The 15,000-nt window shown below is 44.8% G+C and overlaps 1 protein-coding gene across 1 annotated transcript in view; it reads right to left on the reverse strand.

Annotated features, from left to right (window-relative positions):
* The window catches only part of pcdh15a (protocadherin-related 15a), a 175,293-nt gene that overhangs the window by 149,057 nt on the left and 11,236 nt on the right, over window positions 1-15,000 (reverse strand). The window contains exons 3-4 of the mRNA XM_076286445.1: window positions 8,390-8,404; window positions 7,552-7,617 (exon numbers count right to left, since the gene is read on the reverse strand). Of these exons, the coding sequence (XP_076142560.1) occupies window positions 7,552-7,617; window positions 8,390-8,404 (81 nt within the window). The remainder of the gene's footprint in view (window positions 1-7,551; window positions 7,618-8,389; window positions 8,405-15,000) is intronic.

Here is a 15,000-nt window from a genome sequence, read left to right on the forward strand (position 1 = left end):
TCAGGGCCATAATGATGGCAGCCCCTGGGATCAAACTCTCAACCCTCCACTGTTCCATTTGGAAGCCAATAGACCAGCACCCGTCACTAAGACCTACACACTACCCCTTTTGATCCTCAGAGGCTACATAATCGCTAGTAAGGGCACAATGGTGGCAGTCCCTGGGATTTATTGAGCATTCTGCCCACTGTTATCCTTGGGTTTAGCTGGGTTTAAAGGGGACCACTCAAAGTACTACACCCACCAACTCCAGTGTGGGTGTCCTTGGGTGGGTTGTTCCCTGCCAAACTCAAAACATAACTCTACTGTCAGGAGTCTAAGAATAAACTGAACATCCTTCCTGCTCTCAGCTCCACCGCAAAAAAGAAAGGGCCTTGTCCCTGCAGCAGTATTTCTTGTGTGGTGCGGAGAAGAAGAGCGTCTTATTTCCAGTTAAATGGAATGCACTGAGGGAAATCAGACTGGAAGAAAAGCAATTTCAGACGGAAAAGAGGAGCTGATGAAAAGAAGAAGAAAAAAGGGGAATAGAAACACAGAAAGCCTTGTTTCCACCGTCTTCCTAATGAAAACAAACCAGGAGAGCAAAAACAGAGAAATCTATTAACCGGGATATAAAACTAATTAAACCCCCCATTAAAGCCCCCATATAACACCCACCCAGCAGCATAATTACAAAGCCGCTCTCGCGGCAATCAAAGAGCACTTAACTCTGCTCTGATCAGCAGCAAAATCACACACACACAAACACACATACGCACATATGCACACACACACACACGCACGCACACACGCACACATGCACACACACACACACACACACACACACACACGCGCGCGCCATTGAAACGGCTCTTAACCCACCACATGATAATGTAACTAATTTCTCATTTTGAAACATCTCAACTAATATTCTCCATAAAAAAACAACAGCAAAACAAACAACCTGAACATGACGCTAAATAAACTGCACTTAGATGAACTCACGTTCTAATAAAAATAATATCATGTAAACTCACATTCTAATAAAAATAATATCATGTAAACTCACATTCTATTAAAAATAATATCACGTAAACTCATCTCCACATGAACTGCGCAGCTTAGCAGATCTCTCGGCAGGTCTAAATAAACATTTCATTTGCTTTACAAAATGAAAAAGAATTACACTTAAATGTGGATTTGCTTCTTTACTCTTAAACACTGTACAGATGGGTGTACTATGAAGGTAACTGCTTTACCCAGGTACCTACAGGACTAACTGTTGATCTCCAAACAACATGCCACTTTAGAAACAATAGATTCTCAGTGTAGTTTTCTTTTAGAGATCAGCGGTTACTCCCAAAGTTTCAAGGGTTAGTCAGTTACCGCGTTTCGTAGTGCAGCCCTCAGTTTGCTCTCAAATTGACCTCATTAATCCACAGGATCAACTGCAGAGAGGAGAGTAAATCCATAACTATGGCCTTGGCTCTATGGTGACCCACCGTCAGGGCACAACAAACCTCACTCTGCCTGCAGTGGGCTGCAAACACAGCAGGCTGATGCATAATACGATATATGATCTTTTGGGCCCCTACCGTCGACTTCAAGGCAGCGCTGCCTGGAAGGCCCTAGGGTTAGGATTAGGGTCAGGGTTAAGGTTAGGCAAGGCACACTGCCTTGAGGTCGTCGGGGGCAGCGCTGCCTTGAAGTCGACAGTGGGGGCCCAAAACACCATCAAGTGTACAGTGTTTCCCATACATTGACTAATCTGTGGCGGGGCGCCATGAAATCAATCGGCCGCCACAGATTAATATTCTATGTTTAATTTAATTTAATTTAAAATAAATATAAGAACAAATCCTTGCATTGCCATTGAGCTGCGCTTTTTACGCTCGCAGCCTTTCCTTACCCCGCCCCGCTCTCTCTCGTAGCCTGCTGCCCCTCCTCTGCATGTGCATTTAAAGGTCCAGTATGTAGGAAATAATGGAAAATAAACTGTAACCATTCCAAAAATGATCACCATATGTTGTCAGAGAGTAAGGAAACATGATGAATTGAAGTAATGGCTTATTTGACAACATTACTCTAACCCGTAAAACCCCGTAAAACCCATGAAAAAAAATGAGTTACGGGGCGGAATCTCTTGGAATTTTCGTTTATGTTTTGAACGATTAATTCTAGAATAGAGTATAAATAATGGGCTAGCGCGTCCTCCTATTTGGGTTGCCAAATTGGGCCAACTGTCAACAGCTGTCAGTTGTAGTCATGAACGCCTACGAGAGGCAGGCAAATTTCCAAAATTAAAACAAGAAACAAATTAAGTGGACATCGGAGGAGCTTCCTGAGATGGTGACGTCTTCGTCAAACTAAGAATATCAAGTCTCCACAACAGGTAGCCTAGGCTAAACTTCATCTGCATCGCTAACTTCAGCTAAATATGTTACGTTGGTTAGAGAGGTATTTTTTGTTTTCACTGTTTCCGTAATGTGTAGCTGGGTCATGGTTGGAGAAACGTTAAAGCAGCTGCAGGTCAACTAACGTTAGCTAAGTCTTCATTACATCTGGCAACCCAGAAGAGGCTCGCGTCTGGTAGTCTTGAGAACGTTCACCAGTGTTTTGATTTTGGCCTGCAGAACGTTCGGTAACAATCCTACAAATCGCACCTTTAACAAAATATTCACCATTGTTGAAGGATTGTTGTTGCCACATAGAAGCATAGCATAGAAGACGTCTGGCTAAATTGCTATTAAATCCGCTTAGCGTCGTGACCATCCTGCGCAAATTTGTTCAAAACTGCTGCATTTAAGTTAACTCTGCTAAGGTCTTATCACAACACAGTAGGCTACATTGAAGAGACTAAACTAAGTTAAGTTATGCAATCAAGCAGTATCTCAAAGCTAACGTTAGAATACCGTTTGGATGTCTAATTTAGCATGCTTAGCCTACTTACAGCTGCTTGTCAATTTCGTTGAAGGGCTCATTTTATTGACTCTGACACTGAATATTTGCAAAATCCCGATGTAAATGGATTTTTTTTCAAAATTCAAAAGTGCTTGTCCCAAGGAGAAGTACGAACCTTTATTTTAACTATGTATAACTATGTTATGAATTGCATCCACACATCAGCAGCCTTTTAACTGTGTTAATCACGAACGTCTTAAAGTGACCCCCCCCCCCTCCCCCTTGTCCAAGTCAGCTACCGCCACAAATTGAATCCAATTCTGTGGGAAACACTGAGTGTATAATACCAGAGAGTAAACAACAACAACAACAGCAGCAACAGCATGAAGAAGAGCAGAAAAACACATTTGTGGAGCAGTAAAAATAACTTCCTATACTAATCCAACAACTGGATGATGCTGACTTACTGTGCAAACAGAAACAGCACTGCCTCGTATGCATCATGTAAACATGGAAGAATGCCTTTAAGCACAATCACTACGTGGACACAGAAAGATACATTGGTATTTGCACATGAAACATGCAGAGTACCCCACACGCACATCCACCAACTTTGGACATACACCATCACACACACACACACACACACACACACACACACACACACACACACACACACACACACACACAAACCAGTGAACATGAATTCAGAAGGAGCACGTGCCCACCTAATCCAAAAGAGTGGCAGGTGCTAGACAGTAATTCTACTTTCAGTACACACTTTCACTAATTGGCCACACACATTTTCACACACACACACACACACACACACACACACACACACACACACACACACACACACACACAAACAACACAACTTCAATAAATTCAATAAAAGCATGTTTGTACCACCGCCATTTTAACATAACAGTAACATCTAATTACTTTTGATTCTGCCAAAAAATTAAGCTGAAAATGGAATGATAATTCTCATATCATATCACACCAATACTAATTATATCACAATGTCAATGCAATCACACACACACACACACACACACACACACACACACACACACACACACACACACACACACACACACACACACACAATCAAATCAATCCAACACAAGACGGAGATCAATCTGACCTGCTATCACACAGATAAATCTTGTCCTTCACAGAAAGTAGCTTAAACATCAAAGATGTCTTACAATGCTACCATACTACAGATTATACAACAGCTGGAGGAAGGACGAACACACACACACACACAAACATGCACACACACACACACGCATGCACAAACACAGAAGTGCACACACACACACACACACACACACACACACACACACACACACACACACACACACACACACACACAGGCAAAGACAAGCTGACCTTCTCCCTCTCTTCAAATCAAGGCATTCATCAACCATTGTAAAGTCACCCATGACCAATGTGAATCTACACACACACACACACACACACACACACACAAACACACACACACATGACACACTAATTCCATAAAGCGCCACCAAGAGTCCTTGTGAATGCAAAGCTCACCCCCTATAAGGCTGGACCCACACATCCCCATCACCCTCCATAATCAGTAACTGGGCAGTAAATGGACAGCAGCAGTGGTGATCTGGCCCGTGGAGAGGCAGTGAGGGCCGGGTCTGGGCCGGGTCTGGGCATCTGCATATTGATGCAGTGACTCTGGACATCTACATGATGTTTTCTCTGGCACAAAGAAAGCCCATTAGTGGACATACAGTACAGCTCATTATTGCCTGCTTGGTCCAGAGTTGGACTGCATGAAAACATGAATATTAACGACCAGGATGAAGAAAGGGGAGGAACGATACTGACAGAGAGATAGAGAGAGAGAGATGGTAGAGATTGGAGAATGAAAGAAAGAATAAAGGACATGAAAAAAAGATTTAAGAAATGGGAGACAAGAGGAGAAATGAAAAAAATGAGCAAAAAGGAAGGAAGAAAGAAAGAAAGAAAGAAAGAAAGAAAGAGCATAGTGTGAGAAAAGAGTGGAAGTGGAGAGTAAATGAGGAAAGTAGAATGTAAGAAAGATGAAAGAGGAAGAAAGGATGAGAGAAATAAAGAAAGAAAGATTAAAGAGGAAAAAGACAGAAAGACATAGAGTAAACAAATATACTGGAACTGAGGATACTGTGGAACTGACAAAGAGGATAATTGCTTTGTTTTGAATTGACAGGTCAATTCCATCATCTCATGCTGTCAACATTTATTAAATGAGCAGTGTGGGGAACTGAGACGCCGACAGCAAGTAAACGTGAAGAGTGTCGGACAGCAGTCGAACCACTGATACTCTCCCGTCAACACAGCACAGCACAGCACATTACTACGCCAGACTGCGTGCCTTGCTGGGTGATTGCTCTGCATGTAGCTTGGTGCTGGGCTGGGCTGAGCTGGGTTGGGTTGGGCTGGGTTGGGTTGGGTTGGGTTCAACTGACAACTACTGCGTCGATGGTCTGCACCTGGCCCAGTGAGTACAGCGATTGTGCCGCTGCTGGGTCCAGCAATGGAGGAGGAGGGCAAGGAGGGAGAGGCTTCTGGCTGCATGGGGAATCATTTGCTGTAATCTGCTGTCTCACAGCCAGAAGATCCTCCTTGTTTGTTTGGATTCATTGGTGTCTATGCTGTTCGCATGCTGCTGTGGGGCCTCTGCTTTATTACTTTATTATTGGTCTTTGGTTTCAATACACACCATGGTTTATCTTTATTAAATGATGCGTGGTCAACCACTGTGAGGCATATGCATTATTTTTCACACACAGATACAATCTTCTTTTACCAACTGGCTTTGTCCTTTATGCCCTTTGTCCTTCACACACACACACACACACACACACACACACACACACACACACACACACACACACAGATGTATATATATAAAGCAGCACTTGTGCAGCATGCACAGCAGCAGTATAGGGGGAGTAGAGCTCATTGTGGGAGTTGAGTTGAGACTCCAGCACTGACAGTCAGCTGTGTGCTCAGTAAACAAACCAAGAGCTGGAGCCAGCGTCCACAGCCAGCTCATTAAACTCTACTAACCTGCCTCCCTAATACCTGCCAGAGCCTTCCGTGACCCACCGCACACACACACACACACACACACACGCACACACACACACACACACACACACACACACACACACACACACACACACACACAAACAAACATGCACACAACAACACACACACACAAATATAAATACACAATCATACATATGAACACACACAAATACTGACAGATACACACACACAAAGACATTGACAACAACTGCACACGCAAAGCTTACATACAAACATGCACATACACTCTGATGTGTGTGTGTGTGTGTGTGTGTGTGTGTGTGTGTGTGTGTGTGTGTGTGTGTGTGTGTGTGTGTGCAGCACACACTCACAATACACCTGTTTAATTGCTGAAAAACTCTTCCCATTCCCCTTCAGACCACACAGATGCTTCCCCAACCCCAAGGGCTGCTGGGAAGTGAGAGATAAGCCCCGGAGTGCTGGATTTAGTGCCAACCAGACCGAGAAACAGAGACAGAGAGAAAGAGAGAGAGAGAGAGAGAAATGGGGGAGAGGGAGAGAGAAAGATGGAGAGAGAGAGAGAGAGAGAAAGACATGACAGAGAAGACAGATGGATACACAAGTAGAGGTAGAGAGCAATAGTGCAACAGAAAGAAAGAGAGACAGAATAAAACCAAAAGCTTGGAATAGAGGGAAAAGACAGAGGAAGAGAAAGAGGAGAAAGGAAGAGAGAACAATATTTGAAACTCCCATGTACTTTGGGTGCCTTGATAAACTTCATATGAATGCTGTGGCAAAATAATTGTGTTTCCTTCAAAGTCTATAAGCTCAAATGGGCATCTCACAAACACACAAACATCCACCAACCCATATGTAAACACACATGCTAACAAACACAAACAATCACCAACCCATACGCACACACACACTTTCACTGACAGACACGCCTGTCAAACGCATCACTAACTGTCCAACAGCCGTCATGGAGTGAGCTAGCATTAGCAGCGCAACAGTGTGACGGAGTGAGCTTTCTGGGCGGACGCGACAGCCTCAGTAATGGGGCCCAGTGCGCCATGGAAACAGCAAAACACCATCTGGAGCATGGGCTGCCTTCTACTCCCCCAGGATTTCTGGACTGCCCCTGCAGCTCCGAACAGAGGCAAACTGCCCCCTTCACACACATAAGTCTCACATCAGCGCTCGCTAGCCCATGCTAGCATTAACATGGTACAGCAAGCGACCTTATCCCTTGTGGTGTGGTGACACAACAAAACCAGCATTATCTGACGACAAGACTGAGCAAACCAATTACACCGGGCTTATGCTAAATATGCTAATTATGCTAATTAATGCACACGTTATGACAATAGTAGAATTGATAAGAGAGTGACGATCAGTCCGAGAGTTTGACCTGTCCACAATCAACATAGAGGCAAACGCAAACACACAAACACAGGGCCCAGAACGCATCAGTAAACCAAACGAGCGAGACAGACACACACACACGGACACACACAGGAACCATAGCACAACGGTAAACAAAACCTCCCAGCAGGGGGGGTGGACAGGAAGTGATGAGTCGACACTTACCGTTTGGACTCTCCTCATCGATGGTGACGATGGTGGCTGGGGGCCCCGCCCGGGACAGCTTACACTCTGTGGATGAGAGAGGTGACACAATGACAATGACACACATTAAAACCCATCACGTCAGGAGAGCACAGGTCACTGTGCTGAATCTTCACATCCCCTGTGGGCTTAGTGTATGTGATTACACAGGCTTAACCCCTCACGACAACATGGGGCAGCAGGGATAACTGGGCTAAGCAACACGTGGGCCGTGGCCACCACCGCCACCGGTCAGCAGGGATGGACAATAACTGGACCGGCACGAGGCCACAATACAGAACAACACCAGTAGGGTGGGATTTGTGCATAGTAGGTTTGGCAGCAGGCATCTAAGTAAAGGAGACAGGCAGGGAAGATCACAGAGGCATGATGGGAGACACATGAGGAGTCTGGGCAGCAGCTCTGAAGGGTGGAGGGGAGAGAGGCTGGTGGGGGTGGGGTGGGGTGGGATGCACCAAATAAAAGGCTTGTCCACTCTGTCAACAATAACTACAGCTATAACTAACGACAACTGCAGCTATAATTATACAAGTGTCCTAGGCCAACAAAGACAGCCTCATTCAAGTTGTATCATGATGCATTGTGCTGATTAGTTTCTATAGTAACAATATCGATCTTTATGTCATACCCTTATACCATGCGATGTGGATACTGTTGTTGAGCACAAATTATATTCTATGATATTACAGGTATCTGGAGCTGACTGTGTGGACAGGCCTTCTGGGACGGGTGAGGGCAACTAGAGTGGCCATCGGGAGCATGGAGAGGGCATCGGGGGTGAAAGAGCTTTCAATCTTACCCTCATACTGCCAGTCTGTGTTAGTGGCATCGGCGGAGAGAGGGGAAAAAGTGAAGAAGAAGAAGAAGAAGAAGAAGAAGAAGAAGAAGAAGAAGAGGAGGAGAGAAGAAGAGGAGGAGAGAAGAAGAGGGGAAGAAAAACATGAGAAGCTAAGTTAGACAGACATCAGCCTGTGAGAGATCAGAACAGAGGCAGCAGAGAGGGATTAGTCAGATAAAAGCAACGCTGTCATTTGTGTGAAGAAATGACTCGGAACACAGGTGTCTTGTTTGGACACGGAGATGAGGCTGCGCATAGCGGGAGAGGTATCAACGTGTCAGTGGCTATTAGAATGCTTACACACTGAAGGCCACTGTCATAAATCTATTCATAAGGACATGAATAATTGCCTTCATTCAATAAGCTCAGCAACCAATTAAAAGGCAAGTCACTCCCTGGCTAAACAGTGACATCAGTGGCCTTGCAGGCTCTCTGGACCATGCACGTGTACACACACACACACACACACACACACACAGAGAGAGAGAGACACACACACACACACACACACACAGACAGACACACACACACACACACACACACACACACACACAATTAGCCTTGAGTGTCTGCAGTGACCGTTGTAAGCTATCTGCTTGCTATGAGTCAGTGGTGTCAGTTAACTGGGAGCTATCAGAGCTAGAAAAAGAGGAGACAGTGACACCAGACATACACACACACACACACACACACACACACACACACACACACACACACACACACACACACACACACACACACACACACACACACACACACACACACACACACAGACACACACCACCCCATCTGCCTTATGTGGTCCAGTGCTTCTTGCACAACCGAGCACCTGGCTACACGTGTCCACGGGCAGATAGTCTTCTCATCAAATATTAATAACCATCGAGGCCTCACCTGGGCCTTCAAAATGCCCTCCCCTGACAGGACACCCAACACACACCCTGAGGTCAACACCAGTAAGACACTTATCCTTCCCTCGGCTTCTGAGGTAGGGCCAAAAAACATTCCGAATAAATGTCAGAGTTTCATTTTTTTCACCAAAAATTAAATGAGCAGCACAAAATGTGAGCAAAAAAAAAAAAAAACCTCGGAATTGACCTGCTCCAGTAATTCACTTCCAGTTATTGAACTCCCTTCTGTTCCGACTCATATTCCTCACCTGAGAGAGCAGGACTGCATTAATCCCACACGGGCAGTTGCACAGCCCATAGGGCGAGCACGGGGGAGGTCAGAGGAGGTCAGTGCAGAGTTTGACCTGAGCGGAGGGAGGCACTGCTGGAGAGTGTTGGAGGCCTGCTTGCACACATTACATTACAGATCAGCATTACAGAGGGGAGTCACTCTCCCGTTAGGGAGCTGGTGGTGTGATCTGTGTGTGTGTGTGTGTGTGTGTGTGTGTGTGTGTGTGTGTGTGTGTGTGTGTGTGTGTGTGTGTGTGTGTGCACTGCGCACACAATGTTTGAGTCCCTGACTTGAGCAAAAATACAGACACTGATGCTCACAGATTCACAGAAATACACACTAGACACAGATGTACACACACACAAACAAACAAACACACACACACACACAGAAAATGACACACACTGTGAGAGAGAATGGAAACAAACACACACTAAACACACAAGCACACACTCACACAGAGGCACAGAGGCACACAATGGTAGAGAGAGAATGAACACTAACACACACACACACACACACACATACACACAAACGCACACTGACACATCATGTTTATGGGATGTGAGAAGGTTCTGTGCTGCTCTCAGAGAAAATGGGCTTCCTCTGACCATCAACCCACATATCTGTGTTTTGGTGCAATGTGACATCCCCTACAATTTCCACCAACACTCAGGGAAATGATGGCAGATTGCACACTCTGCTGATTGCATACCTTCCAGCTCATCTCATTGCCCCCCCACTCCACCTCCAAAATGCACACACACACACACACACACACACACACACACACACACACACACACACACACACACACACACACACACACACACACACACACACACACACACACACACTCATGTCCACTGACATCTGATCAACATCTGATTTGCACAGCTAAAGTGTCGTTCTGTTAAAAGTGGAGAGGTGACAGTTGTGTGTGTGTGTGTGTGTGGGGGGGACATAATGAGGGTGGTCTCCCAACTTCAGAGTATTCTCCACACAAACACACACACACAAACACACACACAGCTGTACACACACACACACGCACACACACACACACCAGTACACATATACACACATACACAATCACAAACACGCACGCATATGCACACGCACACACAAACACACACATACACACACACACATAGACTCTTGGCCAATCGATGGAGGTGTACTGCTGTTTGGCCACATGTTGATTTGCTGCAGCTCGAGGGAAAAAAAGATAATGTGCATGTGCATCTGCATCTGACGCTTCAGGGAGAGAGAGAGAGAGAGAGAGAGAGAGAGAGAGAGAGAGAAATACAGACAGAGAGATAGAGACAGAGACAGAGATAGAGAGAGAAATAAACAGAGAAAGATAGAGAGAGAAATACAGAGAGAGGGAGAGAAAGAGAGAGAGAGAAATACAGAGAGAGAGATATAGACGGAGACAGAGATAGAGAGAGAGAGAAATAAACAGAGAAAGATAGAGAGGGAAATACAGAGAGAGAGAAACAGAGAGAGAGAGAAATACAGAGAAATACAGAGAGAGATAGAGACAGAGAGAGGGAAATACAAAGAGAGAGATAGAGACACAGAGAGAAAAATACAGAGAGAGATAGAGACAGAGAGAGAGAAATAAACAGAGAAAGATAGAGAGAGAAATACAGAGAGAGAGAGAAAGAGAGAAACAGACAGAGAGAGAGAGAGGACTTCCTGTGAGTCCCAGAGAGGGTGGCATTCTGCTTTCCAAAATGTCAGCCTTGTGTTTTCCCTCAAAGCCAGTCGCTGGCCGTGCATACAAACCCAATCATAAGCATGCAGCGGCGCCACAAAACCTGCTGGAGAAATCAAGCGCTCCCAGGTGCTCACTCTAATCCCCAAAAACCCAACGCGCTTAATGTCGTGTAAGTGGGGCCTCTCCTCCCCCCGCCTCCTACTCTTTGTTGTTCCAAACAAATCCTCCGCTAACGCAAAAAATATCGAGCTGCACACGCATGTCGTCTTCCTGGAACACCATCGACCCACTTTTAAAAGCACTTAGGGACTGCGGGTTTTGTCAATCAGCCACAGAGCCGAGTGTGTTTTCTGATGCAGATCAACTCTTCAAAGAGCAGGAAAGGGAGGTTAAACACAAACCTCAAAACACACACGCAAACACATATATATATATATATATATATACTTTTTTGATCCCGTGAGGGAAATTTGGTCTCTGCGTTTAACCCAATCGGTGAATTAGTGAAACACACTCAGCACACAGCGAACACACAGTGAGGTGAAGCACACACTAATCCCGGCGCAGTGAGCTGCCTGCTACAACGGCAGCGATCGGGGAGCAGTGAGGGGTTAGGTGCCTTGCTCAAGGGCACTTCAGCCGCGGCCCACTGGTCGGGGCTCAAACCGGCAACCCTCCGGTTACAAGTCCAGAGTGCTAACCAGTGGGCCACAGCTGCCCATCAAGGCTCTTGACTTGTACACACCTGTGGCACTGGACTGAAGTGATAACCAAGACCAAGATATGAAGCTGCTCTCCAGCATATACTAGGATAACAGACATATCAGATAAAATAGACAGGCCCGAACAAGTGCGCGCGCACACACACATTTTAATTCTATATTTAAATCCACAAATCATATTACAACAGACATGATTCAAATATTTCAAGAGATAAGATAGGGCTTTGTCACTCAATGGTATTCAGGGGTACAAAAAACATCTCCTGCGCCATACTGCAAGGCTGCCTAAACTGCAGATATGGAGCAAAACTTTGCTAGCTGTTTTGTTTTTCTGCTGGAGAGCAGCTTCATATCTTGGTCTTGGTTATCATTTCAGTCCAGTGCCACAAGTCAAGAGCCTGCTGGCTGTGGAGTCCACACACACACACACACACACACACACACACACACACACACACACACACACACAAACCACTTGTCCCACAGGGGGTTCAAAGGACACTATCATGGGCTGGCTTTAAACTGCGCTGACAGCGCAGCAGGAAAGAGCCACTTTATGGAAGAAAGGTACAAGCTATGGGAGGTGAGGAAGAATGGCAGGCATAATGGCCCCCCGTGGAGAACAGACAAAGAGAGAGAGAGAGGGAGGGAGGGAGGGGGGGAGGAAGGGAGAGAGATGGATATGGAGGGAGGTGAGAGAGAGATCATAACAGAGAGAGAGAGAGAGGAGGATGAAGAGAAATTGCAACAGAGTGAGAGAGGGAAAAAGAGAGATGGAGACAGAGGGAGAAAGAGATTGAGAGAGAGGAAGATGTAGAGAGATTGCAACAGGTGGTAAAAGGGGTAAGAGTGAGAGAGAGGGAAAACAAGGAGTAGAGTGTGATATCCAACACGGGCAGCCAGACACAGGACTACCAGCAAGCACAAAGGAAAGTTGAATCAGAATCAGCAAAGATAAGAGCCATATACACACACACACACACACACACACACGCACACACACACACGCACACACACACACACACAGTGTCCAGCACAGTGGCAGCATCAAAGGCCTGTTGATACCTATCATCAGGTATTCTAGGGTGGCTAAGCATGCACTACCTTTGGCCCTGATGATAGTCCATACGGACTGAAACGTCTACACTGCACCTTTGGCACATTTGTCTTTAGAGCACTGGACGAAATGTTTCCAACACAGACTTGTCTATGGAGTCAAAATAGGGTCTTTAATATTGAGAGCTTGTGAAAAGATGTTCACATGTGTAATAAAGTTTTGCAGCTGTGCAAAAGGAGTTCTGCATGTGAAAAGAAATTTCGTACCTGTAGAAATATTTTGTACATGTGTGAAAAAATTATGTACCTGTAGAAATATTACGTACTTGTGTGAAAGAAATGTGTATCTGTAGAAATGTTTTGTACATATGTGGGGGGGAAATGCGGATCTGTAAAAATATTTTGTACACGTGTAGAAAAAATATGTACCTGCACAAATACTTTGTACGTGTGTGAATCTCCTACGCGATGCTTTCCTGCGCAACACTGAAAGTACGAGTGTGAAACTGAGATACAAGCTTACGGACTTTTGACCCTAATTTTACTGCCTTTCTGAAGAGCCAATCAACACATTGCTTACTGCCAACCAATCAGCGTTTCCCACCGACCACCTAGATTTTGCCGCTAACCCACAGATCTAGTTATTAAAACTGGTGGTAACAGCAAGGGCAGATAGGTGGTGACATTACTGTAAATTAACACCCATAAGTATTTCTGGACTAAAATATTGCAAAGCGATTTGGTTACTTTATTTGTCATGCTTTTATCAGTTGTAACATAGTCAAAACGTTAAGAATATCATACCAGAACCTGAAATAATAACTGTATGATAGCTGCCATAGCTATCCTAGCTGACGTTTATCGTAGCTCATAGTGCAAGGGCTAATGTAACTCGTCAGTTTTTTACGTTGCCCAGCGAATAAGTAGGCTTAATTCTTACATGTCTTAAGTTAAAGAATTGAAAGAAATAGGAAATAAAGAAAACGCTTGAACGGGTTTATCCATTTACATTCAGATCTTGCCATAGACTTTGCCTAAGCGCTTGCTTGCTTGGTAGTCTACCGTCCTGTTCAGTCTATGGTTGCTATAGCAACCGCTGCTGTGCTTCATAAACTGACGAGATAACCGTGTGGTTAACATACTCCCCAAACACAAAGAAAACAAAACTATGTAAGAAAATGGGATGTTGTATTCCAAACAACAAACCAACAGTCCTGGAAGGGCATTACTATAATCTCACTCACTATAATCTCCTAGCTGTGGATGTCCCATTACAACCCATTCATTTGATTCGTCTTTTTGCCGTCCACTAGGCTATTATTATAAGCTTGCAAAGGGTGATAAAATAAACGTGTTCTCATATCAAATAATAATAGCAGATAAACATAAATGTGTGTACAGTATTACTGTTTTTAATCATGAATGACACCACTGAATCACCCTTTCGGAAATGGAATGAATAATTCAACTATTTCGTCAACATTACTGCTAGCTAGAAGCTAACCTATAACGTTACAGTCTAAAAAGCGGATGGGATAGCTAACGTTAACATTACGGCTCCGCTTCAACCCTTTTTGCGATCACAGTATAAATTGAGCTACCACGTCACTCTTAATTAAGTTATAATTTTGCAACCCCAATCAAAGAGTATACCAGAGAATTTCTAATAAGACATTATAGACGGGCTCTGAGTATACTCTTCGATATGAAGCCAATCTGTTTAGCACCAAAATCTAGGTGGTCGGTGGGAAACGCTGATTGGTTGGCAGTAAGCAATGTGTTGATTGGCTCTTCAGAAAGGCAGTAAAATTAGGGTCAAAAGTCCGTAAGCTTGTATCTCAGTTTCACACTCGTACTTTCAGTGTTGCGCAGGAAAGCATCGCGTAGGA

The sequence above is a fragment of the Alosa pseudoharengus genome, unplaced genomic scaffold, assembly GCF_046254945.1.
Source record: "Alosa pseudoharengus isolate Yale_2024_CS ecotype anadromous, Long Island Sound unplaced genomic scaffold, YU_APseudo_1.1 YU_APseudo_1.1_scf_15, whole genome shotgun sequence".
In the NCBI taxonomy this organism is placed as follows: Eukaryota; Metazoa; Chordata; class Actinopteri; order Clupeiformes; family Clupeidae; genus Alosa; species Alosa pseudoharengus.